The sequence below is a fragment of the Aspergillus glaucus genome (assembly GCF_001890805.1).
Source record: "Aspergillus glaucus CBS 516.65 unplaced genomic scaffold ASPGLscaffold_22, whole genome shotgun sequence".
Lineage (NCBI taxonomy): Eukaryota > Fungi > Ascomycota > Eurotiomycetes > Eurotiales > Aspergillaceae > Aspergillus > Aspergillus glaucus.
The window spans coordinates 460,392-488,105 of NW_019170474.1; the positions used below are offsets into that span (position 1 = coordinate 460,392).

The 27,714-nt window shown below is 49.8% G+C and overlaps 11 protein-coding genes across 11 annotated transcripts; 5 read left to right on the forward strand and 6 right to left on the reverse strand.

Moving 5' to 3' along the window:
• Positions 1–188: 188 nt before the first annotated feature.
• On the reverse strand, positions 189–1,148 carry ASPGLDRAFT_51256 (RTA1 domain-containing protein). The gene is made up of 2 exons (XM_022547488.1): positions 1,092–1,148; positions 189–1,040 (listed from the first exon to the last, which is right to left on the reverse strand). Exons 1-2 carry the CDS (start codon positions 1,123–1,125, stop codon positions 370–372), a joined length of 705 nt encoding a protein of 234 aa, XP_022397504.1. The 5' UTR covers positions 1,126–1,148; the 3' UTR covers positions 189–369.
• A 2,435-nt stretch (positions 1,149–3,583) lies between these two features.
• ASPGLDRAFT_69248 (pectate lyase) lies at positions 3,584–4,385 on the forward strand (the record flags this gene model as incomplete). Its single annotated transcript, XM_022549345.1, has 2 exons — positions 3,584–4,151; positions 4,210–4,385. 2 exons carry the CDS (start codon positions 3,584–3,586, stop codon positions 4,383–4,385), a joined length of 744 nt encoding a protein of 247 aa, XP_022397505.1.
• Positions 4,386–4,990: 605 nt separating this feature from the next.
• ASPGLDRAFT_134337 (uncharacterized protein) lies at positions 4,991–6,230 on the forward strand (the record flags this gene model as incomplete). Its single annotated transcript, XM_022541284.1, has 2 exons — positions 4,991–5,056; positions 5,112–6,230. The coding sequence occupies 2 exons, from the start codon at positions 4,991–4,993 to the stop codon at positions 6,228–6,230; spliced, it is 1,185 nt and encodes a 394-aa protein (XP_022397506.1).
• A 743-nt stretch (positions 6,231–6,973) lies between these two features.
• ASPGLDRAFT_133950 (uncharacterized protein) lies at positions 6,974–7,920 on the forward strand (the record flags this gene model as incomplete). Its single annotated transcript, XM_022541256.1, has 6 exons — positions 6,974–7,221; positions 7,273–7,325; positions 7,384–7,443; positions 7,499–7,576; positions 7,630–7,710; positions 7,760–7,920. 6 exons carry the CDS (start codon positions 6,974–6,976, stop codon positions 7,918–7,920), a joined length of 681 nt encoding a protein of 226 aa, XP_022397507.1.
• Positions 7,921–8,021: 101 nt separating this feature from the next.
• ASPGLDRAFT_51260 (sialidase family protein) lies at positions 8,022–9,274 on the reverse strand. Its single transcript, XM_022547489.1, has one exon. The coding sequence runs from the start codon at positions 9,236–9,238 to the stop codon at positions 8,123–8,125; it is 1,116 nt and encodes a 371-aa protein (XP_022397508.1). The 5' UTR covers positions 9,239–9,274; the 3' UTR covers positions 8,022–8,122.
• A 476-nt stretch (positions 9,275–9,750) lies between these two features.
• Positions 9,751–11,054, reverse strand: ASPGLDRAFT_38815 (uncharacterized protein; the record flags this gene model as incomplete). Its single annotated transcript, XM_022544988.1, has 2 exons — positions 9,751–9,889; positions 9,940–11,054. The coding sequence occupies 2 exons, from the start codon at positions 11,052–11,054 to the stop codon at positions 9,751–9,753; spliced, it is 1,254 nt and encodes a 417-aa protein (XP_022397509.1).
• Positions 11,055–11,254: 200 nt separating this feature from the next.
• On the reverse strand, positions 11,255–13,417 carry ASPGLDRAFT_51261 (sugar porter family MFS transporter). Its single transcript, XM_022547490.1, has 7 exons — positions 13,077–13,417; positions 12,908–13,018; positions 12,769–12,853; positions 12,360–12,721; positions 11,965–12,309; positions 11,720–11,914; positions 11,255–11,667 (listed from the first exon to the last, which is right to left on the reverse strand). Exons 1-7 carry the CDS (start codon positions 13,332–13,334, stop codon positions 11,578–11,580), a joined length of 1,446 nt encoding a protein of 481 aa, XP_022397510.1. The 5' UTR covers positions 13,335–13,417; the 3' UTR covers positions 11,255–11,577.
• Positions 13,418–14,060: 643 nt separating this feature from the next.
• Positions 14,061–14,581, reverse strand: ASPGLDRAFT_38817 (uncharacterized protein; the record flags this gene model as incomplete). The annotated part of the gene is made up of 2 exons (XM_022544989.1): positions 14,061–14,419; positions 14,473–14,581. The coding sequence occupies 2 exons, from the start codon at positions 14,579–14,581 to the stop codon at positions 14,061–14,063; spliced, it is 468 nt and encodes a 155-aa protein (XP_022397511.1).
• A 1,095-nt stretch (positions 14,582–15,676) lies between these two features.
• ASPGLDRAFT_840340 (carotenoid oxygenase family protein) lies at positions 15,677–17,209 on the forward strand. The gene is made up of 2 exons (XM_022550244.1): positions 15,677–16,208; positions 16,253–17,209. Exons 1-2 carry the CDS (start codon positions 15,804–15,806, stop codon positions 17,024–17,026), a joined length of 1,179 nt encoding a protein of 392 aa, XP_022397512.1. The 5' UTR covers positions 15,677–15,803; the 3' UTR covers positions 17,027–17,209.
• Positions 17,210–17,290: 81 nt separating this feature from the next.
• On the reverse strand, positions 17,291–24,329 carry ASPGLDRAFT_51264 (uncharacterized protein). The gene is made up of 5 exons (XM_022547492.1): positions 23,587–24,329; positions 20,496–23,531; positions 20,162–20,439; positions 20,017–20,106; positions 17,291–19,933 (listed from the first exon to the last, which is right to left on the reverse strand). The coding sequence occupies exons 1-5, from the start codon at positions 24,197–24,199 to the stop codon at positions 17,525–17,527; spliced, it is 6,426 nt and encodes a 2,141-aa protein (XP_022397513.1). The 5' UTR covers positions 24,200–24,329; the 3' UTR covers positions 17,291–17,524.
• A 985-nt stretch (positions 24,330–25,314) lies between these two features.
• On the forward strand, positions 25,315–26,919 carry ASPGLDRAFT_69255 (cytochrome P450; the record flags this gene model as incomplete). Its single annotated transcript, XM_022549346.1, has 2 exons — positions 25,315–25,401; positions 25,447–26,919. 2 exons carry the CDS (start codon positions 25,315–25,317, stop codon positions 26,917–26,919), a joined length of 1,560 nt encoding a protein of 519 aa, XP_022397514.1.
• Positions 26,920–27,714: the final 795 nt, after the last annotated feature.

A 27,714-nucleotide genomic window follows, 5' to 3' on the forward strand; every position in this document is an offset into this window, starting at 1 on the left:
TGGACGAGAGGATGGGAGTTGAAAATGGAAAAATTCGCAGCGTTTTAAGGACGTGACAACTGTAATAGATTGGCGGGATTTTACTGGCTCGTATTCGTATCGGCTGCCCGTGATGGAAGTGGGGTTGGAATCGTATTTGTATAGCTTCAATAGTCTACATGTTCTATGTGCCAAGAGCATAGTTAAATCGGGTGTTTATTTTTGGTCTCTTGTCTCAATTCTATAGAATTTGAGTGGTGCAATTTCGCAATGCTCCGTACCAGGGTAATCCGTATACTATGACAACCAATAGACAGAAAGAAAAGAAAGATATGCTAAAGCAACACAATAATTACAAATGAACATTAAAAAAAGAAAGAGAATGAACAATTAAATACTCTCCGCGCCACCCAATGCCATGCCACTGCCCTCGACGCTCTTCGGACGTTTAACTTGCAGCTCACTCGGGAAGAACACGCCGTAAATAACCATGGCAGCAAACATCAAAACCGCATCGAAAATATACAGGGTCCATTCATGACTGAGCAGATACCCATCCTGACCCATACCATACTCCACTACTCGGAAAATGGACCGAATCAGGATCAACAGGCTGACCGCATAGAGTGTGTAGAGGTGTTTCTTCCACGGAAGGTCGGCGTCAAAAGCCTGACGGGTTGGGTAGCTGTGCATCCGGACCTGGAAGATCATGGCGGTAATGATGAATAGGACAAACATCACCACTTGCACCACCAGACCGACCATGGTTATGTCTTGACCCAGAGTTGCGTTGCTTCCCGTGGCCATGATGCCAGCTCCGGAGCCTTGGAGAAGGAATGATACGACATCCCCCGTCACGAAAATCTTGGTCAACCAGTTCACCCTAACCACCGAGTATTGCTCTGCACGGATGCTGCGAATGATACGTCCCAAGGTCATGTAGACGGTGGCGGCGAAGAGGGTCGGTCCGAGGAGGATGAACACGTTCTGGATGGAATAGGTGAAGACGCTACCGGTGCGGCTGTGGGCGGACGCTCGTGCTCCGAATCCTATGATCTCGACTGATTAAGTTAGCATCAAGATTTTAAATGTCGAAGGGATGAAGGCCGTACATAATCCGCCAATGGCAAAGACGATGCAAAACATGGTCCGTGTCTTCCATATCTTCCATGTGTGAAATAGGGTTGCTGCTAGAAAGAGAATGAGGAAGATGACAGCCGCTGCCAGCGAAGGCACATAGCGCCAGAGGTAGTAGCCTTTGTATGTTTCCAATTCGGCCATGTTGAGACGGGTATACGATGAATGTAGAGGAATTGTTGTAGTTGTCCGATTGAGAACATCTTGAGCATAATAGTATTATTTATATCGAATAGAATGTACGAAATGTTCTAGTTCTATCTATACGCGTATAGAAAAATAACGACTTTTTCATGGGAGATTGCCCCCGTGCCATTAGGAAGAGTCCCGAATACGCGTATAGAGCTTTAGTATTGACCCGCCATATTATTGGCTGGTAAGACAGTTGGCTTGTGCATACGCGGAACTTAAAGAAGTATATACTCTGTAGTCTAAACCGAAAAAGGTTTGGCAAAACCAAAATTGGAAATGGAAGTGGAAATGGAAATTTTTGCAAAGTTTTTGGTTGATGGCCCGTTGTGTGGCCGAAAGGAGTATGATATGTAGGCGAGACTGGTGTCAATGCCGGCTACAAGTATGACTATAGCGGAATCTCGCCATATGAGCAAGTAATACAGGGGTACTGCTCCGGAGCTTGAGTATGCCCAGTAAGGCTGAACATGGTTGTTGTACTGTATACCAGTTGTTCGCATTCAAGACAATATGCATTTACATGAAGCAGACTAGCTCCATACTAGACCTCTCATAGCACTTCTCTAACACTTCTGCCTAGTGTCGACAGATGTTATATATCCTGGCAGGCTGTTCCTTTAAATACGGGAACATCTCTAGAACTGTTATTGTGCCAGTAGATCACAGCCCTATGATATGTCACTGCGCAGCTCGACTGGAGGCAGTGTTCGATAGCCATAATGCAATAATACTATCTCTACCACAGCGGTCTAACTCCTTCCAAGTAAGTACGTGACCTCCAGTCGCATCAGCAGTAACTGACACTCAACCAGGTATTATCGCAAATAAGTGAACGTTCTCGAAATGGACAATAGTGTAGGTGCTACTGCTGCTTCTGAGCATTACTAACCCGACCGTCTCGACTGTCATTTATTTGGTGCCCGTCTGCTGCATGTCGATATCCAACGAAGAATGCAACAATGACATGTCTATCGAATAGCGTCCAACAGCCCCTGGTCGATTTGACTTCTTTCCGGGTCGGGTATAAACTATGGCCATGGACTCCTCTGGACTCATGTTATGTCTGGGATTTATACCCTCCGCGTCACCGCCGTCTACTGGAGTCCAAGCTAAGCATTATGGTACCAGTCCCCGGGCAGTCTTGATTGTTAGCACCGACCATATTCCCCACCGGCAAGTGGACTCGATGCGAGACGTCGCGCGGAGGTTGTTTGCTCGAGTTTGGTTTCGGGAATTCGAGTACGGCTTTCAAATCACTCCCGGTCACTTCAACGCGACAATATCAAACACATTCGGACCTGCTATTATCCCGATCCCAATGTACAGAATTGACAATCTGCCACTGCCAACATGTGTGGCGGCCTCCCCTGAAGATAAAGTGCGTGGCTGTGAAGGCATCCCGCTGCTTGGCACCGGTTTCATGTCGAGCCTTGGCTCGTGTTGACCAAATGATGGGCATACGCCAATCGGACAGAAATTCATCGCAGAGATCGTCGTTGAACGGACAAAAGACTTGCCGGTTGATGTGCTTGAAACTTCAGTGCGTATCAGAGATATGGCCGAATCCGGTGGCATGAGGAAAGACTTGGATTCCGGCGCACCGTCACGGAGTTAGTGGTACCTGAAGATCAACACGCGAAGAGTCAGGATACTTTGGATATCTTGTTTTTCGCTGCTGTTTCCGTCCGGATGCACCAAAATCCCTCTATATTCGATCGGCAGTGACCTGTATGGCGTTGATGAAGTGTTTGTATGCATGCTGCTATGCGCGGCACGGCCTTCGGATATTTAAACCCAAAGATCTCGTCGGCTTGATCCCAACTCAACCACTTCAATTCTTCAATTCCTACATTCTCTATACTATTGTCGTACGACTGGTTCGTCGGCCTTCTTGCAATTCTTTTTTTACTGCCTTGTTGATCAAGCCAATTACGTTCGCTATACAAAAAAACAAAAAACCAACCGATTCGTTCGTTGATATTCAAATCCTCCGAAAATGAGAATCCAACTCCTTTCTGCTCTCGTTGCAGCCTCCGCCATTGGTGCTGCTGCCGCCCCCGCGGCCGAGCACAACAAAAAGGGCAGTCTGTCCACCATCAGCGGTGCTCGTAACCTTGTGGCTCGTCGCTTTGCTCCCGAGTCGTTCAACCGTCGTTTGACCAGCTTCAAGCGGGACGACGACGATGATGACGATGACGACGATGAGGACGAGGATGAAGACTCCTCTAGCTCCTCCAGTGCTGTTCCCAGCAGCTCGGCTTCCTACGGATCTCCTATGATTACTTCCGCTCCTCCTGTCAGCAGCAGCGCCGCCGCTGGTGGAAGCGGAAGTGTGACTACTACTCTTCCCGCTTCGTCCGGTACCTCTGCTCTCAGCGCTGTCAAGACCATTGCTGCCGGCGAGACCTTTGATGGTGGCATGGTCGCGTACGACCGCGGCGTCTCCTGCACTGGTCAGGAAGAGGGTGATGACAGTGACGCCGTGTTCGAGATCGAAGACGGTGGTTCGCTCTCCAACGTCATCATTGGTCCTAACCAGATCGAGGGTGTCCACTGCTACGGTGCCTGTACTCTGACCAACGTGTGGTGGAGCTCCGTCTGTGAGGACGCTTTCACCATCAAGGAGCAGAAAGATGGAAAGACCACTACCATCACCGGTGGTGGTGCTTTCGACGCTGATGACAAGGTCCTGCAGCACGACGGTGGTGGTACCCTTGAGGTCTCTGGCTTTTACGTTGAAAATTTCGGCAAAGTGTACCGTAGCTGCGGTAACTGCGATGACATGCCTACTCGTCACGTTGTCATGGATAACGTTTACGCTGTTGAAGGTAGTGAGATTGTCGGTAAGTGCACACTTCCTTTGGACTCCGCATAGTGACATGTCGCTAATGAACAACACAGGTATCAACGCCAACTACGACGACACTGCCACTCTGCGCGGGATTACCGTGTCTGGTGTCGACGACATTTGCGTGACCTACGAGGGCAACTCGAACGGTGATGAGCCTCCCGAGTCTGGCTCTGGCCCTGACGGCACCAACTGCAAGTACTCGAACAGCGACATCACTCAGTCTTAAATAACGGGACCGGATGATGCGGCCCGTGACTAGTGAAGAGAGGTGATCTGGATTCGAAGGATCACAGAGGGGTTCGTTTTGTTGTGTACATCTTAGTCTGTATAAATATTACATACGGACTGAGTGGAGGTATCTTCTATACTACATATACTTCAAATTCCGTCTGACTGTCCTTGATACAATTGTGATCTTATTCCATAGTCAGCTTCCTCTCTTCGTAGGGGACATCTTAAAGTAACCTTTGGGCAGGTGAATGGTCTCCTATCGGATTAGATGGCGCCTAGCAAGTAATGGTTTATTCACTCTTTGATCCCTACAATATTCTCAAGTACTACCGTATGCTACTTAGACTCATGTCGCGCACATTGGTCACAGTCTCAAGGCTCTTGCAACTATCAACATGTACAATCAAAGGAGCAAGTCTAGAATATTTTGAACTTCATTGCGAATGGTTATCTATGAAGAATCGAGAAGAAATGTATTTCCGGTAGTGTAGATACCACCTACCCAAACGGGTTTAGCGCCACCTAGTTACCAACTTTGGCCTCACTTTCGATTCTCCGATCCAACCACGTTCCTCCTTCTGCCTACGTTGAGTAGCTGCAATGCCACGCAGAGCACACAAGAAATCCAGAAATGGCTGTGTGGAATGTAAACGGCGGCACGTCAAGGTATGTACTACCGGAAAAGATAATTGTCGCGGCAAGGAAAGCTAACTCTGGCCAGTGCGATGAACGACGTCCAAAATGCGTCAATTGCTCGATTTCTGAACGGCACTGCGAGTATCTGGCGGAACCAATTCCCTCGGTTACAAGAGATCAGACCGAAGCCAGCCATACAACTCGCTCGTCACCAGCCGTAGCATCAATGTCAACAGCCGTGGCGTCACCGGCAGGAAGTGTTCCGACCTCGACACGAGAAGAAGACTTCCCCTCGGTCAATATATTGCATTTTGAGCTCCTCTATCATCTGTCAACAGAGACTGTTCCGTCACTGGAGCTGGACTATGAGCGAATAGGAGTTCCCATCACGGAATTCTTCCGAGTTTGCGTGTCCGCTCCTTACGCGATGAATGAAGCGTTGGCGTTGGCTGCGCTGCATCTGGCTGTCATTTCTCCTCCGGAGAAACGAGAGTTCTACAAGACTCATGCAGGGTACCTACAAACGCAAGCTCTGTCCATATTCAACACTATGAAGCCGGAAGTTAGTACCGAGACCTGTGGTGCGATATTTCTCTTCTCGGTGATGCTTGGGAATCATTTAATGTGCGATGCACTTATCTTCCGTGGCACCGATTTCATCAATTTCATGGATAAACTGTGCCACTCCATTCAGTTGCTCCGGGGAGTGCGCATTGTCGCTGGTTTTTCATATCATATGCTTGCGGAGACCCCATTGAGGCCAATTTTTCAATATGACGAGTTTCCATCCGAACGCGATGAATTTCTCGGACCGGAATGCCGAAAGCTTTTGGACCTTATTATATCGGCACGGCTGGGGCAATCGGTCACGGACTGCTACAAGGATGCGATTGAGCATCTCCAGCTTGCAAGCAGTTCAGCGAAGCACAGTCCGGGATTCATGAGCAAATCTCCAATAATCGCATGGCCAGTGCGTGTGTCTGACGAATATTTCGGCGCTTTCGTAGCGCGACGTCCCGAGGCGCTTATTATCTTCGCTCACTATGCTGTGTTGCTACATAACGTCCGCGATTCGTGGCTCTTTTGTGATTCTGGATTGTTTCTAATCGAATGCATTAATGCATTTCTTGGTCCCGGATGGGAGGAGTGGATGGCTTTGCCGAATAGCGTTCTCGAGACGGGATCTGCACACCTTTCGACGTGATGCACAAGAACTTCATATACAGAGATACGACGCGAGATGACAGTGCAGAACGAAGTCAGCCATTATGGAAATTCGTCTAAGACAATGGGCGTCCTGGACTCCTGAAGGCAATCTCAACAGGACCACAAAGGCAAGGGTATTCGACGCCAAACATCAAAGTAAAAGTTTCGAGATTCCTACGCCAAGGGACCTGCCATGCTTTAGTTATAAACCCAGTGTACAAGGATGGAACTTGGCGTGAGGGCGATGGCGTGAGCCTGTCTAGATTTGGCAACCAAACCTAACCTTATAGGGCGCTCTCAAGACCAATTTCTAGATTGGCGATATGTATATGATCGCAAAAATTTCCGTTGTGGGTATCAACTCCAGCGTACGTGCCGGAGCGACCATACGACAGAACCAAGCGACTAATTCACCCTGTAGATTAGTTATTGCATCTTCTCAATGTTCTCCTTTCATATAAATTGGCACGGTTGATATATGTATAAGACTGACACTAGGTGGTGTTGAGCGCACTATTCTGGGCCGATTTTAGTTTACCTGAAACGACGGTAGCGCGAGGTCCCTGACAAAAGTCTACCACACAAATTTTCCAGAACTCATCGGCCCACTGCAAGTTTCAAGGCGTCAGAGATTTTGAGTCTAGAAAATGCAGCTGGCCTACTATAAGAGTGATCCCGCTGCATCGAAAACTTACCAGTATCCCAAGAATTCTTCATCCTCATTACCAAACGAACACCAAAATGTACACTCTCGCAAGCCTCACCACCCTCGCTCTTCTCGGACTTGCCAACGCCCAGTCCAATATCGGCTTCGGTCCTGCGTTCTCTCTCGGTCCTACCCAGTCATGGATCCGTGAAGCAAACACCACCCTCGTGCTTCCTGAAATCCCAAGCAAGGAAGCTGATCGACTCGCTCTCTGGCCTGGAATGGGAACCAGTAGCGGTGACTTGATCCAGGCGCTTGCTGTTTCTTTCTCTGATCCGAACGCGTGAGTGATTCAGCAGGAGACCGGTTAGGAACTAAAGCTAATATATTGTAGGAACTGCGGCGCTAGTGCTGGACAGTGGTGTACATGGGCTAGTACTCTTCAGGGTAAGGATCCCAAATGGATAATCAATTGGAAGGATGGGCAACGCTGACTGAACAACAGGACAGCAGCTCGGTGGCAAAGAGGTTCCTGCCAATCCCGGCGACGAGCTTGTCATGCATTGTAAGTTATCCTTTATCTACAGTCTTCGACGATGGTCAAGACTAACAAATCATAGATGAGTACAACGATGAGACCGGCAAGTATGACCAGACCGTCTCCATCAACGGAGAGGTCATCTCGAGCCTCTCGACCAGTATGCCATCCTTCCTTTTCTCCACAAGCCCATACACTAACGATGCCAACCAGAGTCCGGTCAAGCCCAAGGCTGGGGTACGGCCGTCGAATGCCAGGATGATGCCTGCGAGAACACCCGCGTTGCTGCGCACCGTAAGTCTCATCATACGAGCATGAATGAGTGATCGCTAACCCATGACAGAGTACAAGTCGACCACCATCGTCCTCGACTCCGCTGACTCTTCGTTCAAGGACACGCTTGGCCTCACGGAGGCCGACTCGTCGGACTTTACTACTAGCGACAACGGAAAGACTTGGACTGTCGAGACTATTAACATTCATGCGCACACTTACAACCTTTAAAGGGGGTTGATATCTCCGTCAATATAGTGTATATTTCTGTTTGTATATAGAGGGCGATGTCCGGAATACTACGTAAATATATTTTTAGACCGTGCCTGGTTGCAGGTCTTAAAAGTCATCTTTCGTTGTCCAAGCAAGGTAGAATTATATACGGAAACCAAAATTTATTTAAATAGAAGCGAATGAAAAAGAAAAGACACAACTACGGATGCAACGTAATGGTCCTCGCGCGAGGTCCCCCGCAATCATACGCCGCCAGCAACGTATGATGATCCAGCGCCATGATACCTGGCCAGTGACTGATCTTGTCACAAATCACTTCCGGCCTGCCCCATTGGATCTGTCCATTGTGAGGTGGCTGACCAAACACGACGCTGACCGTCGCGTTGCGCGTCCACTGCACCTGCGACTGGTCCTCGTCCGTCATGAAGATGACGGCCAACGAGCCGTCTGCGAACGACGCGATCTGCGGCGATCCACAGTTGTGGCCACGAGCCGGCGTGTACACGTTCTGCCTCCAGCCCCAGGTCCGGCCATCGTCGTAGGAAAGCAATGCTTCGACGTTGAAGGGACCGTGGCGCGTCGTCTCGAAGACCATCACCAGGGCCTCCCGGCCATTATCCCTGGTATCGGCAATGCCAGTCATACCATCACGTAGGCACTCTGTTTCCCCGTGCAAGCACCGCGGCGGGGACCACGACGAACCATTGTCGGTCGAAATAAGCATCATCGAACACTGGTTGTTGTGCGCATACTCCTGCGAGTAAATCAATTGCACCTCGCCACCACGACCCTTCCGCATAAAGGGCTCCCAGATACCATTCGGGGGACTCTTCTCCATAGCCTGTGACGCAAACTGCCACAATCGTCCGCCGTCCGTGGACCGGCAGACGGTGATGCGGAAATGCGTGGGGCCGTTCGGGCCAATGTCGTGGTTGCGGAATGCCGCTAAAATAACCCCTGGCGCGGCCTCCAGCAAGAACACGTTGTCACAGTCGCCGTTAGCCCGAGACACCTCGCCATGCTCTGCCCAGGACTGGCCTCCGTCGGTACTCCGGGAAACGCGCAGGACTCGAGTCGGGCCCTCGAATTGGGTGCATGAGGCCAGTATCGAACCGTCGGATAGGCGAGTCAGACGAGGATAGGTGCCTTTGCCGTTGAATGAGACATGGCGCTCGTCGCTGTTGATAACTCGTCTTCCGCTCGAAGGGATTCCGGGGTGATTCGCGTTAGGACGGGAGGCGGAACCCTGGTTTTTGAGCTCATCGATGCCCTTTTGGAAGCCGTGGAGGATCTTTTGGCCAATTTTGTCTGCCATTGTGGTATTTATTGAAGTTGAAGTAATCGAGGGGAGTATGAATCATTGTGATAGACTGGGGATGCAACTCAATTATGTACTTATATAAGTACTCCGGAGTATCTACGGAGTATCTGGCTGCGGGGGATGATGACATCATGCTGTAAAAGACGCTGCCTGTCCGATTGACATTCCGCTAACCTGAATCGGAATAAGGAGATCAGGTGGTGCTCTAACCCTATGCGGTATGGATCTGGTTGCTATATTTGGTAGGGACCGGTACGGAGTAGACACGGCTTAGACATGGATGCAGCCGGGTTTGGGGACGGGGACTTCGCTTCGGAAGCACCACAGCACTGACAGAACAGTACCGAAACAATCATTGCGAACTTTGCTCTTTGGAGGCCAAACGCTAGGCCCGGAGAACATACTCTGAACCATACGAAAGAAGAACCACTGGAGTTCAATTGGAGACTAAAATTCAACTACTAACAACAAGAGCCTATCCTCCATGGTGATCACCCAGTTCCAGCTTATTTGACCTGATCGCTTCCCCAAGGCGGACGCTCGGCGGAGTAGTAATAGACGCTCAAGTACGGTCCGGTGCGTTCGTGGTATGCAAACGAAATCCACGCTTGCAGGCGCTCGGTTTGTGAGATGTTCTGGTTAGGACTGTGACAGATTAGCATAATCCTCACGAGCTGTCTCGAATAGTCACTCACTATATTTGACGCAGCAGGTGCGGGTATTGTCTCGCGTGGTCCTCCCATCCCAGATGTGTGAAGAATTCGGAAATGGACTTTGATACCTGCAAGTCATTCTCGCCGTGGACCGGGAAATAGAACTTGGGCGCTGGGTGTGGACTGCCCTTGTTGAGCTCATAGTTCCAGATAATGGGCAACGTCTTTCCACCGTTGTCGGCTGCGAATCCACCCTTGTAGTCGCGGTTACCTTCGTTGATATGGAGCAGCGACCACATGTGCTGCAATAGCTCGAGACCAGCCTTGATGGTGGCATCGTCCTCGATTCGTCCGCCCAATGTCCACATCTCCTTGACCTTGTCCCATGTCACTGCATTATGAACGCCGTACAACTTAAGCCGAGACCGTTCAATATCGACGCAATCCCACGACACGAAAGAGTACTCGTTCCAGCCATCGCTTTCCTCCATGTACTCGTTCAGGATGGAGAAAGAATCCCAGCAATGCATCTGGGGTTCCAGCTTGCGAACGGAATTCGAAATGAGCTGGCCCACGGGGATCCCAGTGGCTCTGTTTTTCAGCCCGGCAAACACATAACCCTTAACGGCGACCCGGCCACCTTTCAGATCGAACCCGAAAGCCGTTTGGCTGCGAACGGTGCTTTTTCCATTGATACCACCCTGCTTGTGCAAAGCTTCGGTCTCAGATCTTGACAGGTCGAAGTCGCTTGTGAAGTGATGGAAAAGTTGGGTATCGAAATCATGTAGCTGTACTTTCGACAGCTGATTAAATAGGTCTGCCGTGGCGATCTTGTTGTAGGGATCCTGAGGTGTCCCAGAGAAGCGACTCAGCGGTTCGAACCCAATGCGCAGTAATGGCCGGGAATTCTGCTGGAAATTGAGACTGTACTCGATTGGCAGTCCAGTCGGCGTGATAGTGCTGCGCCATCTGGCGGGATATGGTCCCAGGGACGGAAGGATGTTCTTTATGAAGAACACCAGGTATTGGTATTGGGTGTGGACGTCATACCCAGTGCCTTTAAGGAAGCGTCCGAAAAGAGGACCCGTGTCCCGCCACCACGCCTCTTGGTCATGAGTGGGATAGTCGTAGTAAGAGGTCAGTACTTCAGAGGGCATTTTGGAATCAGTCCCTTCGCTGGGGTCAGTATACGAGGTCATATTTGGCGCCAAAGAAACAGAAGTAATGGATTAGGTTGTTTTGGAATAGGCTGACTTCCTTTGATACTCGAGGGGCTCTCTTATATGCCGGTGTAACAGGCTACATCTCGACAACAAGTCTATACTACAATGAATCAAGCGAAGATACTGGAAGTATTGCGTTTGCTACGTTTCCTCCTTCATGTCGTATGATTACCTGCTGACAGTCTTACTTTTGACTGTTAGCGTTATACGAGTGCCCAGCATGTCGCGCAATCTCTGTTACATTTCATCCCTGCCAGCCCGGTTTTGAACAAGCCTAATCCAGCTACGTCAAAGCTAATGCCCAGTTTCTGGGACCCGGTCCGGTTCCTGATAGACTCAACACATCCCAGTACCTTCAGCTCTCGGCACTATTCGGGCAACAAATTGCAATTTGATCCATTATCGTAAGGTCCCGGTAGAGACCTCTCATGCATACACATGTGCCAATGGACAAGGTTCAACCTTTTACATCCAATTCGATACTTGTCCTTCTCACCTCGTTTGCTTCTGGCGTGGACCTATGCCTTGCATTATGTTTGTCGAATAGCTATCCAGTCAGCATTCTTAGTATCGCTACCTGCGAGTAAGAGCAGACTTACCAAGTCTATTGCCTCCAGGGATTTTCCGCTTGTATCGTCCGGATAGAGAAATAGCAGAACCAGAGCTGAAATAAAATTCGTGGCCACGAAAAGGAAGTAAAACTTCCATCCACTATGATCCAAGGCAATCGGACCTGTTTGATTGAACAAAAGAGTCACTAACCAATTGACCGCACTGGCCATCGAGTATCCCTTCTGCAAATCCACTTAGTACTGGATCCCTAGTTTTGGAAAGGCGCACCTACCGATCTGATTTGTGTCGGAAAGATCTCCGACGCATACACCCATGACAATGGACCCCAAGAGCTGCAGTAAATGACGAAGAATAAAAAGATCATTGCAACGCCCCCAATCTGCCCACTTACTCCCAGTTCCGATGCCTCTGTGAGTCCTGCCATCACTATCAACGTGGCTGTTTGTGAGATATTCGCTATCATCAGGGGAGTTTTCCTGTGGAAGCGATGTACGAAGAATAGGACTACAAAGGTGGTAACGGCCCCGACAGAGCCGTAGACTCCTGTCAGGAAAATTGCTCGTCTGCCTCCATATCCGAGAGAAGTGAAAAATTGAGTCAAGTAGTAGTTGATGACCTGTCCTGGCTGTCAGTTGTGATTCGATGTCAGGATGGCAAAAGACGTACATTGACCCCGGTCAGATTCAGCATTAGCCAGATACCGGCCCCTAGGAGGAGCCGTTTCCTCCATGCCTTTCGCCGGAAGATCTGGAGGTAACTGCGTTCCGAGGACTGTTCTTTTTCTTGTTTGATCTGCTCCACAATCTCCTTGAACTCGGCGTAAGCCGAATTCAGGTTTTGCTTGTCGGGATTCAGGCGCTGTACTACATGTAAGGCAGCATCCAGTGCGTCGCGCTCCACAAGCCACCGTGGAGACTCGGGAAGAAACCAGGAGCCAACGAAAAGCACAATTCCCGGAACCACCTGTAGAGCAAGCGGCATGCGCCATTGGAATGAGGAGTTCACGAAGCTGCAACCATACCCAGTCCCTGGATAGGTTAGTATTCTCCTTCTGTCATCGTGCATCAAGACTTACAGTTGGCAACGGCATTTCCCGTTGCTAGCATCAGTTGCTGACAGCCGACGATGGTCCCTCGCCATCGAGGTGGTGAGATTTCCGCCTGGTCATTGTCAGCATAGTAATCATTGAAACATATATGCTTGGAGCAGCATACCTGATACACGGGCACGGTCATGGTCAGGGATCCAACACCGAAGCCAGTAATAAAACGTCCGATGATAAGCATGGCGGTGTGATATGCCGCAGCTTGGAGAACGCCGCCGACCTATACGTCCCTGTATTCAGATCGGGATTACCAAGAGCAGAAAAGGTCAGAGTCTCACCACCACGAACACACAGCCAAACATGATTGCTTTCTTTCTTCCCCATAGATCTGATAGTTTACCCGCCGTCAGACAGCCAAAGAAGCCTCCAGCTTGCATGATTGCGATAATTGTCCCCATCATGGACGATGTTGGATTGAACTGTTGAAGAAACTGCTCCTGCGCAATAGTCGTAGTCATGACTCCGGAGTCATAGCCAAAAAGGAACCCCGAGATTCCGGCAATGACCCCATAGAACAGAACCAGAGATAGCCCCATTGTACCAAGCTGGACGCTTCAAGTCAGTGTGGAACTAGAAAAGAGAAAAGTTACCGCAGACGTAGTGAATCCAGCCAGTTCACAGTCCATCGACATGGAAGTTGAAATAGAGAAACAAATATTAGCAAGACTCGCTTGTCTTGCCAGTGTTATACAAGAAAGACAAAAGTCCGTAAGCAATGTCCACAGTCAGTCACGCCATGGTTCCCTTTCAGCTCCTAGCGTATTGTAACCTCAACTGACCAGATGCACTTAATCTAGGCCAAATCGGAATCTGCTGGCTGGACTCCGCTAGACCTTCCGGACGTCTCCAGTATACAAATCTTTTAGTCGCTTGCATTCCTGTTTATATGCACCAGTGATTTTCCAAGTTTGCTCCATCGTGGTCACATCGATTCCTGCAATGCACCACCTCATCAATGGGCTATGTTCCTTGACCGGAATTCCGAATACAGAGGCTGGTATCAAGCATGAAGTAACGGTGGAGGCCATCGTAACAACCAATCTGGAATACGCCAATGTAGTTGCCTTCCCGGCCAAAGGGGATAATTCCACACTCCGGTTGGTTTATTGCTCATTCAAGAGAAAGTGCTGAAGTTTTAATTAGCCAAAGTCCAATCTATACCAAAAAAAAAAAAAAAAAAAGGACAATACCTTCCCACCGGAAATCACACCGGCGTCATTTATGCCGGCCACGGCCTGGGCGAAGGCAATTCCATTTAGATACTAGTCCTGCCCCAGTCCTTCGACAAGTCGTCCACCCCATGGACTCCTTCCAAGAGGGCCTGATGTCGGACCATTAACCACCTGGAATCCTTTCTTGTATATTTCGTCACCGACGGCGTTCATTTGAAGGTAGATCAAGTCTCTGTCAAAGGTTTGAACAAGGGTTGAGGTTTCGGCGAATCCGGATGCGTAGAAGTAGCCAATAAGACCTTGATCGCCGTCTTTGAATTGCAAAGCTGTCCAGTTTGCAGAGGGTACGTCAGAGCCAGTGGTGAGCTTAACCTTTTCCTGGTTTGTTAGGCCGGCAACGAAGGTCTTTGATTTCCCATAAGCAGCCTGCCATTTTGGCCCGAGGATGACTATCGCGTAGAAGTCAGAGTAAGAAACTAGGAGGATGCTCGGTGTAGCTCACAATTTCCAGAGTCCAGAAGTCCGGTGCTTTTACCCACTGTACTAGAGGACGACAGCAAGGAATGCAAGTAAATAAAAAGCGAGTGCCAGTGGAAAGAAAGGAGTGACATGCCGCATCTTGACAGAAAGAAAAATAAGGATTGTGATGCAAGAAATTCCCCATCATTAAGTTTGACCTTGCGGCTCTTATAGTACATGCTGCATGATCATCAATTCCATGCCCGGTATCACTCCCCTTTCTAAATCTGGTCTACCAGGGAACCTGTGACAAATCCACTCGTGCTGTGGAGGTGGGGCGAAGTCCGTACGAACTACAGAGTACTCAGGAGTATTCTACCCATGCGATCAGGGAAACTTCCTCTTCCATTTACATATTTATGAGAGTTCGGCTTAGGCCATCAGAGTGATGCACAGGGTGTAACAACAGCATTTAAAAACATATAAAAATAAAAATAAAAATAAAACCTTCAATGCGTCGGCCAATGCTACTAAGAAAGGGTACAGAATTGAAACAAAGAGACACTGAATCATGATTTTCCATTTAATTCTCTAAAGCACCAAGGATCTGCGGTGCTCCTTTTCGACCGACTTAGAGAGCCTAGCCTTGGCCCGATGTTTTACCCTAACTAGTAGCACACTGGTAAAGGCATCCGCGTTATACCTTTGCATCCAACTCCGTCACCACAGAGTGGGTACTATAGAAACGAGGCTGCCTGAGTTAGCAGGCTCAAGATTCATAACTAGTTACTCGACTTGGCAAATGGAATGGATTCTCAGATGATAGATCTACCAGGCTTTCGAGGGGAGTTTAGGAAATCCACCATCCATTCGTAAAGAGACTGGGCCATTTAAAACATAACAGAGAAAGGTAAGCTCAGCGTCTATCATGGGTTTGGACCTGCAATTCGGCAAGCGAATTCCTTCACAAAGTTCACTCCAAAGCTGAGAGTAATCTCCGTGAATGCCCTGGGCGCTCCTGCCTCCTCCATTTAATAGCGAATAAGCTCCTCCTTTCGAGCCAACTAATAGAACATTGTTCAGAGAGAATTCGATATGTAACTATCAAATGCATCGGGTCTGATTTGCCGACGGAGAGGAGGCGGGGGTGGAGTCTGCCCCGGAGTGGAAGCTCTGCAAAGAAATGCAGCAAAGTATCGGACGATTCTTGATTGGCCTAATTCGTCCGCATTTGGTAGATGGAAACTAAGACCGGCATCTTGATGCGATGCTTTTCGCTCATGCTTATAAAGAGCTATATCTGCCCCCTTCGGATTGCTCGGAATAATCACCTTCTCTTTCTTATCTAAACATTTCGATTGTCCTATTCACATCATGGAGGCTCCCAAGAAGGCACACGATGGTCTATATGGACTTTTCTCAAAATGGCCCATCGCCCTTGACCTCGCCGGGTCCAATCTTCCCTGCCGTCTGGAAGGCGAAATCGCAGACCTTGTCGTATTGGGCGAGATTCCGAAAGAGATCAGCGGCACCTTTTACCGTGTCATGGTCGACCCGTTTGTTCCACCAGATGAGCGTAACGTGCCCATTGACGGCGATGGGAATATCTCGGCATTCAGATTTCACGAAGGTCGTGTGGGTATGAAGATGCGCTATATTGAAACCGAGCGCTATAAACTTGAGCGCAAGGCAGGTAGGGCACTATTCGGCCTATATCGAAATCCCTTCACACATCACCCTTGTGTGAGGGCGGCTGTGGATTCTACGGCAAATACCAATCTCATCTACTGGGCGGGTCAACTCCTCGCACTCAGAGAGGTCGCTCTTCCCTACGCATTGGACCCGGACACCTTGGACACCGACGCCCAGGAAGCGTTGCACAGTATGGTTGGGCAAATGGGGAGCATCGTGTATATTCGTGGAAGAACTGTATGCCGATCCATACCGCAAGTGCTTGGGAAATCGATGGGAGAATCTATGCAGAAAGCTCGAGGGTTCATGATAATGCCTTCCCCTTTTCCCCACCCGAGGACGGCAGAATGCCATCTCCCAAGACAAAGGCTGATTTCGTTCGTTGGGAATTCGACCTTAGCAGACCAACTGGCACCATTATATCCGACCCAGTTGTGATCCTTGACCTTCCTTCGGAATTTCCCAGGATTGATGAAAGGTTCCTAACCACCAAGCATGAGTGGGTTTTCCTCAATGTTTTCATTCCTGAGAATAGCGACGGGAGTAAGAATATCTTCCAAGGGCTCAACGGACTGGCAATGCACAGCAATTACACCGGTGAAACTCGCTATTTCTACGCTGGCGATAAAGCACTTTGCCAAGAACCCATTTTTGTTCCACGCTCCGAGGCAGAAGCTGATGGATGGGTTATGATGTTGATTGAAAGAAAGGCTGAAAATCGATGTGATATCGCAATCATTGACACCAGGAATTTCGAAAAGCCAGTTGCTATTGTGCAGCTCCCATTTCATGTCAAAGCTCAAATTCACGGCAATTGGGTGCCAGGCTCGGTACTGAACAAGAAAAAAAAAAAAGCCTTGTCAGGCAGTATGAAGGGGTTGATGTTAGCGGTAAAGGCGCATTAGAGCCCATTGTAAGCTCGAAATGCCCAAGGTTGTTGTTGTCGTTAGTTGAACTCTTCTGTGTCTTTGCTTCCATTGTATTTTCGCTGTCGCGGCAATGATATAACCCATAAATTTATATAAATACCTGTTTAGCTCTATTTGCAGTATAATCCTAGCCTTTCTTTTATAACTTCCCCAACGTGTAAACCAGGGAGATTGTGAAGCCTCGCAGTTATCCGCATTTAAGAAGCCTAGCGATCAGTTCTTGTACATAGATCATACTACGTTACCTCCTGCACATATATACTTTTGAACTATTGCAATATAGAGTAAAGGATGTCAGCGACAACCACCAGTTGGCTTCTTCTATTGAATAGAAAAGGCCGATGTTGTTGCATTACCTATTCGGGACATCTGATCTTAGCTTATCATCACCTGATTTCCCCACGATAAACCGACCTCCTGCCTTCGAATCCGCAACAAACCCAACCTCCATTGTGCATAGAAACATCAACTCATCTATACCACCGTTAAATACTGTCGTGCCGTCTCATATATCTCATCCACACCAACTCCGATACGAGTGGCATCGCTCCGAAGCACCTCTCCCAGCCGCTCTTTCACTTCGCCGTGATGGCTGTCCTCTTCCTCCAGCAACATCCGGAAGGACTCCAACAGGAGAGCCTCGAGAATCTCTGCAAACTCCGCAGAAAGCCAATCGGTGTCATATTCAAGGCGCATAGTGAGTTGCTCATGCTCACTAGCTCTGGTGGCCTGCCACTCGAACAACAAGGGGAATTTCGCTCCCTCCGCTGAAATATACTGTCCCTCCACGCCGTGTATCGCCAGAGGTGGCTCTGTTCCGCGGTCGTCGTGGAAAGTGACGCAACAGGAAAAGAGCTGAGGCTGCGCGGAGGGGAAAGGGAGCCCCAAATGGGACATCAATTCCGACCAGGGTACGCTGTGTGCTAGCGCCGATTGTGAGGATTGTCGGACGCTCTGCACGAACTCGCGAGCTCCGGGTCCGCTGTCATTTTCGTTCTGGTGCTTCACGGAAATACGAACGGGCAGCGGCTCCAGGAATAAACCGATCACCTGTCGGTCCTCGAACGAAGGGCGATTGACGAATGGGGAACCGAGCACAATGTCGTCTCGACCAGTCAGAAAATGCAACACGAGTCCGGCAACGGCCATGCCAAACTGATGGAATGTGAAACCATTCTTGGTCGAGGATATGATAAGGCGACGATACAGACTGTCGGGCAGACTGGTTGTCCGTGAGGTTCCCCGGTACGAGCGTGGTTTGCGAATCTTCGTGCCGTTCGAGTGATTATAACCGTTGGCTCCATTGACCCCATTGGCTCCATTGGCTCCATTGACTTGACTGACTGGATCTGGCTGCTTGAAGCCGAGGCCTTTTAGGTACTCTGCCCAGAACCGTTGCTTCTCCGGGTCGATCGTGTGGTGCCATGTGACATCAAAATACTCACGCACCACCGGAGATAAGACCAATCCACGATAGGTAGCTGCAATTTCATATAACAACGTGTTGATGGACGTTAGATCACATAGGATATGCGAAATACACAGGACCAGTGTTGATGGCGATATAACCGTGTGGATAAGGGCCTCACTGCTGTCGATTCCAAAGGGCCGGTTTATCACCCCTTGAATGTCGACATCATGCACTGTCCGTTGTACACTGATTGGGTGTTCAGACAAAACACGTTCGCCACTTCCATCCTTTCTCACAGTGAATCGCGATCTCAACACGCGATGGCGATTGAGGACCGTTTCCAAGGCGCTCGCGAGACGTTGCCAGTCAACTGCCGGTGAGAGCCGTGCAACGTAAGGCACATTGAAGGTTGACTGCGACTGCGAATGGCGATACTTACACGCCCATTCCATTTCTGGGGGTGAGAGGTTCTTATATCCCAGTGGTCGATCCACGGCATTGTGAGCAGGTGCACCGTTAGGTACATTCTTCTTTCCATGCTGCTCTTGCCGCTGCACAACTAGAGTAACCAAGTCACCCAACGTGGAGGACCGGATGATGTCCTTAACCTTGATTGGAAGCCCAAGTACGGACCGAAGGCGTGCCGCCAAGTTGAGTTGTCGAATAGAATCGCCTCCGAGAAGGACAAAGTCGTCTGATCTGGAAAGTGGTTGCGATGGATCAAGGCCGAGGAGCTGTTGCCACTCTTGAATGATAAGCTTCTCAAGGTGTGTTTCGCTCGAGGCATCGGAAACACCATTACTCAGGCCATTGCTGCTCGTTTGTCGGGCTGAATCCAGCTTACTTGTCTTGGTAACCCCATTGGTCGGCACCGTGCCATTGCGAACTTCCATAGCAGCCAAACCCTTGACATCGATTTTCCCGTTCAACGATAACGGAATATGTGCAATGGAATGTATGGTCCGGGGGGTTGCATGCGGGGGCAGGGCATCCTTTAGTCGGGTCCGCAACTCGTCCGTGTCCACGTCTTCCGGCTCCACGCACAGCACAACTGCACCGTCCTTGACAAAAGCAGCAGCGTGGCGAATTGTAGGCATGCGGAGGGTGGCCATGTTCGAGATACCATCGAGATTAATACGGAACCCGCGTACTTTGACCTGACGGTCCTTACGGCCACAGCACTGAATCTTTCCGTCTGTATCCCAGAATCCAATGTCACCGGTGTCGTACATGCGCTCGTTGGAAGATTCGGGAAGAAAAGGGTCAGGGAAGTATGACTTGGCAGTGACTTCAGGTAGGTCGAGATATCCGTGGCTCACTTGTACCCCCGCGACAAAGAGATTGCCCAGAGAGTTTGGCGGCTGAAGCTCCCTACGGTCGTTAAGGATGTATGCTCTTACAGAAGGGAACGGCCGGCCGATAGCGACTGGAATGCCCGCTTCGAGCTGTGTCCTCGTAACGATGATTGTGGCCTAAAATGGTTAGTTACGGACCACGGCAACCGTCAAATATCTTGAATGGTCGTTGGTTGAGGGGATAGAAAAATGGTACGCACCTCTGTAGGTCCATATGCATTGTACAGCTCTCGATCTATTGCCCATTTGTCTGCTGTTCTTTGTGGGATTGGCTCCCCAGCAAGGTAAACCTGGTTCAAGTCTGGTAAGCCTATGAGCAACCATACGCGAACAAGGAGGGCATACATAGTCCAAATCAGGATACTCTGAAGGATCTAGCGAGTCAGCAACAGTCGCATTCATGGACACCACGTCCACATCAGCCAAATGAGAAAAGGGGTCATCATCGTCTTTGCGCAGGACTAGTGTGGCTCCGTAGCAAAGACTGGCGAAAACCTCATGAACGCAGACATCGAAACCAGTTGACATGAACTGAGCGATACGCCGTCCAGGTTTACTATGCAGCCGTCCTTCCACGGAGCACGATTGCAGCGAAACCACCCCTTGATGCAGGCAAAGGACGCCTATTGTGACGACATGCATTAGCGACATTGCAAACAAAGGTTGCTGGTATACTTGCCTTTCGGAACACCTGTTGAACCTGACGTGAAGCAAATGTACGCCCCGTCGCTAGGTGTTTGTGTTCGCCATGGGCAGAGTGGTTCGATATCGCTAGCCAGAATGTCTTCGATGGAAATGGCTGCGACCCCGTTATCGGCTGTTGGGAGTTGTGACCTGCTTGGGACCAGGAATATCTTGGCATGACTGCGCCGAAGCAAGTCTTCTCGGTACTCAGCCGGATATGATGAATCCAACGGACAATACACTGTGTTGGCAATCGTGGCCCCCATAATGCCGACTATCCAATTGATTGATCTATCGGCCAGGATGGCCACCACTTCCCCTGGCTGCGTCTTTTGTTCAATTACTGCAGCTACCCGAGCTGCATGTTGAACCAATGTAGCGTAGGTAACTGAATGTGGTCCCTTTCGAACCGCGACATGTGTGGGGTGTAGGCTAGCGACCATACCGAAGAGACTGGAAAGAGTGTGTCCCCCGTTTACAGAAGGAACCCGCGCGATTTGGGAATCGATGTTTCCTGTCTGCAGTATGGTCCGGTTCATTTCAGTTGGAAATCGGCGATCCATACAGTCCTGTAGACTTCGTCCCGGATCGAGAAAGGCATCGAGTAAGCTCGTGTAAATGGCTGCCATGTCCTTCATGTGGCTTTCAGAGAACCGATCTGTCCGATATAGGAAGGTGATCTGGCCGTCAGTTTCGACTACCACCGTGAGCGGGAGCAAATTTGACTCTCTGACTTCTGGGTTCCGAAGTGAAGGGATAACAGTAGTCCCAGACCGAAGACCAGAATCTTGCACGGTCAAAGTGCTTGCAAACGGTGGGGTGTCTTTTGGACGATCCGCAACCTGAAACCGAGAGATATCCTGGATTGTTTGGTGAATTTCGCGAACAAAACTGGCAGATTCGATCTCGCGTTCAATACGGCACCGCAAGGGCAGAATATTGAGCAGCGGTCCGACCATGCACGGGGCCCATGAGAATGGAAGATTCCTTCCGGAGAAGACAGCCCCAAAGATCACCGTGTCTGAATTTGTGTAGCTGGAGAGCAACAATGCCCATGCTGCATAAAAAATGGCGGCCGGAGTAGCCTGGGCCTGCTGTGCCGCGAAGCGCAGGCGTTGGCTATCTATACCAACGTTCACGACATGCTCAGCAAAGTCCATCCCGCTTTGGTCCGTCAACGCCTCCGGGATGAGAGGCTCTCCCGCTGCCCCAGGATACTGTGTCTCTTGATCTTTCCAGAAGTGGTCGACTTCGGGTGCTATTTTATCCCGCATTCGGGCGATATCTTGTGCGGCAAGCATGAAAGGATGGGAAGACTCAAAGGGCTCATCTTGCAGCGCTTTGTCGACCTTTTCGAACACCAACGAAGCGGAGTAACCGTCGATGAGCGCATGATGCACCGCCCATACAAAAATGCTCTCGCTGTGGGGAAACTCCGGTCCGACACAATGCAGCACGCGGAATCGGGATCCTAGCCTGGTGGCGGCAGGAAGAGACTTGAGGCTCTCTTCAATGGCTGCGTATGTGGTAACAGTTGTCTCTTCCCATATAAAAAGCCCAGCACCGATGAGTCTCTGGAATGGCTCTTGCGTATCTTCCAGCTCAAAACTAGTCTGGAAAATGGGCTCATGGGTTACCACCGTTTTCCAGGCCTCTCGGAGTCTTCCAATGTCTTCCGTCTTATACCAAGAGATATGCTGGAGGCAATTGGCCCTAGGATCCTCTACTATACTATCGAGAACCATCCGCTTCTGCAAGGGCGTAACTGGTCTTTGGGTGGGCATAGAGCTTTCTTCCGGCGTCCTTGTGGCAAATGCCGAGCTATCCGGTCTATCCTCGGTTTCATGGCGGCTTTTCTCAATCAAAGAGTGAAGGGATGGTTCCGTGAGAATGCTCTCGACAGAGACGTTGTATCCATGATGGCGGCAAAATGTCGATAACTTAGCTGCAGCTAATGAATGCACGCCTTGAAACACGGCAGAGTCTTTCAGATTGATTTCGGCCTGAGAGATGCCCAAGACCTGCTGGATGCCTTTGATGATTGTCTGGTCAATCGTTAAAAGGCCTGAATGCCAGCTGTACTGCTTTCGGTTATTGGCATCAGGGTTGTCGTGCGATGTACCGTTCTGCATAGTCTCGTCTTTCTGTACTGCATCCCGCAAGATGCTAATAACTTGTCGAGGATCGAATTTTCCGTTTGCCGTCAGCGGGAGGTCATTGAGGGCAACCATCTTATCAGGCACGAGGTAGGGCGGCGCCACCAGCCGCCAAGCTGCCTTTAGATGGCGACAATCAACCGATGATGGCACAACTGCTGTGCAGAGCTTTCTATCAATCACCACGGAGAAGACAGCAGTAATATCCGGATCAAGGCGTCGAAGACCAGCGTCGACGTCCAATTCTAGGTTAACCAAAAACCCTCGGATTTTGGTAACCCTGTCACGCCGCCCACAGAATTCTATGGCGGTCTCGCTATCCTCTGTGGTCACGAATCGACCTAGATCGCCAGTGCGGTAGACACGTCGCCCCTGATGCTCTATGAATCGGTCTTTTGTACGCTCCTCATCTTGCCAATACCCATCCGTCAAACATGGACCTTCGATACATATTTCCCCTTCCATGTCGATATCCTGGACCGTTTCCATTTCCTCGGTGAGCAAGAGCACATTCGAGCCGGGGATGCAGTGTCCAAGCCTCGTGGGATGGAATTTGCCAGTCTCACTGGATGCTTGGAGACGACCACATAACACTGCACAGGTAGCTTCGGTGGGACCATAGGCAATCCAGAGGGCCACATCGTTGAAGGCTGACCACGCCTTCAGCAATTGTTGTGACGGAGTTTCGCCACCAAGGAAAATACGTTCCAGGTTGGGATAGTCCGATGGAGATTGAGGAGGGCTCAGCACATCCAGAATGGATGGCGTCACGACAAGAATTGTGCATTGTCGAGACCGTTCCTGAAAGTTTAATCTGTTGGCCAGGATCACCGTGCCTCCGTTACAGATCGTGTTGAACAAGGTACCCATGCATGCTAACGATTCTGTATCAGTTTCGATAATCCAATGAAAAAAGCGGATTGAACATACCGTCGAATGCTACCGAAAGTACCAACAAGACCCGGTCTCCCGGCACTATATCATAGTTGAAGCCCGGTGATGTTACGAACCGACCAACAGAGCTATGTGGAACCATGACGCCTTTTGGTTTGTCGGTAGTGCCAGAGGTAAAGATGATACACATTAACTGTGGTCTTGGATTGGGCTCGTACTGTGCTTCGAGTTTGCTTTCAGGCCGAATATGAACCTGGACAGCGCGACACTCTTCCTCCAGGTTCACACCGGAGGGGATATGGTCGCCCGTATAGACCACGAGGCCCGAACATGTACGGCTCAACACATAGTTAATGCGATCCGCAGGCCATTGATCAACATCGACGGGCACATAGACTCCACCGGCTTTAAGGATTCCCAGGACTGCAATGACCATTTCCTGACGGGAGGTCGTCAGGAGAGGAACCACTTGGCCTGCCGTGATTCCATTCTGACGTAGGCAATGGGAAAGTGTGGAAGACTGATGGTCGAGTTGACTGTAGGAAAGTTTGCCATTTGGCCCATCGTCGATAGCAGTGTTGTCTGGGTGTTGGCAACACTGTTGACTGAAGAAAGAGAGGACGGAGTCGGATTCGACGGATCCCATCATGCACCAAGTGGTAACGGAGAAGACATTCAACTATAGACAACGGATCTAAGGGGACAGAAAACAAAAAGGGTGATTCACGAGATCCTCTACAACGGACTCGACCACAAGAACCCGCGATGGGTCCTGCGCTTGGCCTGGTGGTCCTTCTTTTGTACGCCGTATCATTACAGCTCGTCATCTCAGATGCCCAATTTGACGGAACCAGCGGCTCCGTATGGCGTTCAGCTGGCCGTAAAGAAACTATAATTCCCGCTGGTTGCATTTGGAAAACACCCGAGCTGAGGTTGCTGTTTGTGATCCTTTGTGCAAGATGCCATCGAACAATGTGACACTGGGCCTCTTCAGAAATAGGATTGTCCACTTTGGGGACCGCTGTACGGGGATGGCGATGACATCAAGCAGTGGTCTTTCCACGCTCTCAGCCCTGAGTAGATCTTTACTTGTGGGGCTCTTGATTAGTCCCCGGCGACATTGAGTAGTCCCCGATTCCCTTTTTGTTTCACCTATCTTCGCAGCAGAGTGGTTACCATTTGATTCTTACGTGTGCAATTTTTTGGGGCTAGCTGAATGATATCTCCGATGTGGTGGTGCATGTCAACTATTTAGCCCTTGACGAGAGCTGGACGATTGGCTATTATGTCCGAGTCTACAGATCCGAGCAACCTTTGCCAATGGTGAAAACATCTCTTAGATTTCTGTGGCACATGTGCAACTGATGCCAGGATTCCCGTACCGAATGCACTTCTTGGTTTTGCCTGGTCTTGACCTATCACCTTAAGGAACCAAAGCAACATCACCCGATGGGCCGGGTCTACCTGGTCATTTTCTGAAGATGTCTCACTTTCCACCAGCTGAGATTTGGTAACGGCCGAATAGTCTAGATCGCAATCTCCTTGCAGTGTGTGAAAATCGGTGGCGAGATATCCCCTTGGCCTTGCATCCTGGATGTCGTTGCATGCAGTCTCGTTTGAAACTATCATCATCATTGCCAAGGCGAATTCAATTCCGGAAATCTCAAGCTGACAAAATCTTTAAAGATTTTCAGGGCTCCTTGAATCTGCAGTCCTGATAATATCTTCATTTACCTGCTGACAGCTGAACGAACTGCCAACATTATGTGGGACACTCCGATTATTTTCACCACAATGAGAGAACTCGTGCAATCAGTCTCGCCTGCTGCCCTGTCATGGGCAGTTGTTGCCGTATACCTTGGTACATTCTTTTGGCTTAAATCTCGTTCTTCCAAGCAACGTCTTCCTCTTCCTCCTGGGCCCCGTGGCCTTCCCTTAATCGGTAACAGTTTTCAAACACCGGCTGTCAACCCGTGGGAGAAATACAAGGAATGGAGCGACGAATATGGGCCCGTAATGGCCCTTTCTTTGGGCTTAACTACGACTATCATTCTGAGCTCCCATCAGGTCGCGAATGACCTGATGGAGAAGAAGAGTACTATTTATAGCTCCCGGCCACAATTAGTGATGTTTAATCGTCTCTCTGGAGGAATGAATTCCTCTGGAATGGAGTATGGCAAACGCTGGCGAGACCATCGCTCATTGCAGGCCTCAGTCTTGCGGCCGTGGATGACGCAGAGATACACGGCACTTCGCGACGTCGAAACCAAACAACTACTGGCAGAGCTTCTCAACACCGATGACTTCAGTTCATGCTTCAAGCGGATGGTTGCTAGTTTGTTCATGACATTGGCTTACGGCAAGCGCGTCCAGTACCCGGATGATCCAGAAATTCGGGGAATGGAAGAATTGGTGCGAGTCAAGTCGGAAGCTGGCGAGGCTTCATTTCGGGCAACCGGCCAACTTGTGGAATACATTCCCCTTCTTCAATATCTGCCATCATTCCTTACTCCTTGGAAGGAAATGTGTGACCGGATCTGCGAGCAATTCAACAAGACCTTCGTGGATAGACTCCGTGAGGGAATCAACGTACCAGCGTGGACTTGGGCTAAAGAGGTCTCGAAGCACAAGGTGGCTCGTCCAATGTCGGAACTTGAAGTTTCATATACACTGGGTACACTCTACGAGGCATCTTTGACGTCGCAGCAAATCTTGCGTATCATTGTCTTGGTTGCCGCGTTATATCCGGAGAAAGTTGCCCAGGCGCAGGAAGAACTGGATAGGGTCGTCGGAACGGACCGTTTGCCCGCAGCGGCCGATGCACGCAATCTCCCCTACATCGACGCCTTTGTCAAAGAGGCTTTACGGTGGAGGCCGTTCGCGCCTCTGGGCGCACCACGTGAAAGTATCCGTGATGTGGAGTACAACGGCTATCTCATTCCAAAAGGTGCCACTATCTTGGTCAATCAATGGGCACTAGATTACAATGAAGATGTGTTCCCGGAACCTTTTTCCTTCCTCCCGGAGCGATGGATTGCGAACCCGAACCTGCCTTTTTCCACGTTCGGCTTTGGTCAACGTGGCTGTCCAGGACGATACTTCGCGCAGGACAGTCTTTTTATCTCGGCTGCCCGGTTGCTTTGGGCTTTCAACATCCGGACTGCATCTCCAGTGGAGGTCGAGGACATGCTCCGGAATCCGTCGGCTGGTGCCTTCCTTTCACCCATTCCGGAATTCGAAGCTACATTTACTGCCCGGGATGCACAGCGAAAGGCGCTGATTGAGAAGGAGTGGGAAATCGCCCCGAAGGAGAGTTATGCCATTCTGCGGGAGGTGGAGAAGGAGCTGATATCAGAAGCGGCAGAATAATGAGCCTTGTGTGAACATGTTGTACTGTTTCCCCCTACATCTCTTGTTGCTTACACTGCCAAACGTATACTTTTTTTTCCCTGCTCCCTGTCACTCTGCGTTTACCTGAATTGGTTTCCCTTCGATTGTCAAGAAACAAAAATTGAAATTCAATTACCACCTCGGTTGCTTTCCAGTATTAGTCTTACTTCCCTCGTAAAACTGCTGCGGCCGCTGTTCGTATGTACTGAAGCCACGGCTGCGTGTGTGCAACAATACTCAGGGGCTTGGCTGCAGCCTCGTTACACTTATGGTGTGTTTTTTCTCAGTGGTTCCGTCACAGATCAATGGATGGCCCAAGTCGACAAATTGGCAAGTCCGAGTCGTGGTCTGATCATCTTGTCGCACAATGCATGTACCTTGGTTCTGTGCCACCCGATTCTCTGACAGGTCGTAGTACAGAGGCCTGTTCCTTGCACTCTGACAGGTCTCTTTCGCGAAATGCATCAAATGTCGTGAGTTCCAAATTCTCCGACATTCTGTCAGACTCATCCGACGTAAGCTCTGTTGTTACGCTCTGTGAGAATCCAGACAGGTCGGCACGCATGTTCCATCAGCACAAAAATGATGGTAGTAATTTAGTGCGCTAGGATGGACTCATTCAATTCTTCCTTTCGCTTCCATGGTGAGCTGTCGCACTGGGGTTGTCGGGTCGGAAAAGGAAGTTCAAGTGGGAGAAAACTCTCACTCATGTTCGATGGCCGTAGCTCATTGATTGTTTCCATATTTGTCGTCGGGAAAAGAGATATAGGGGAA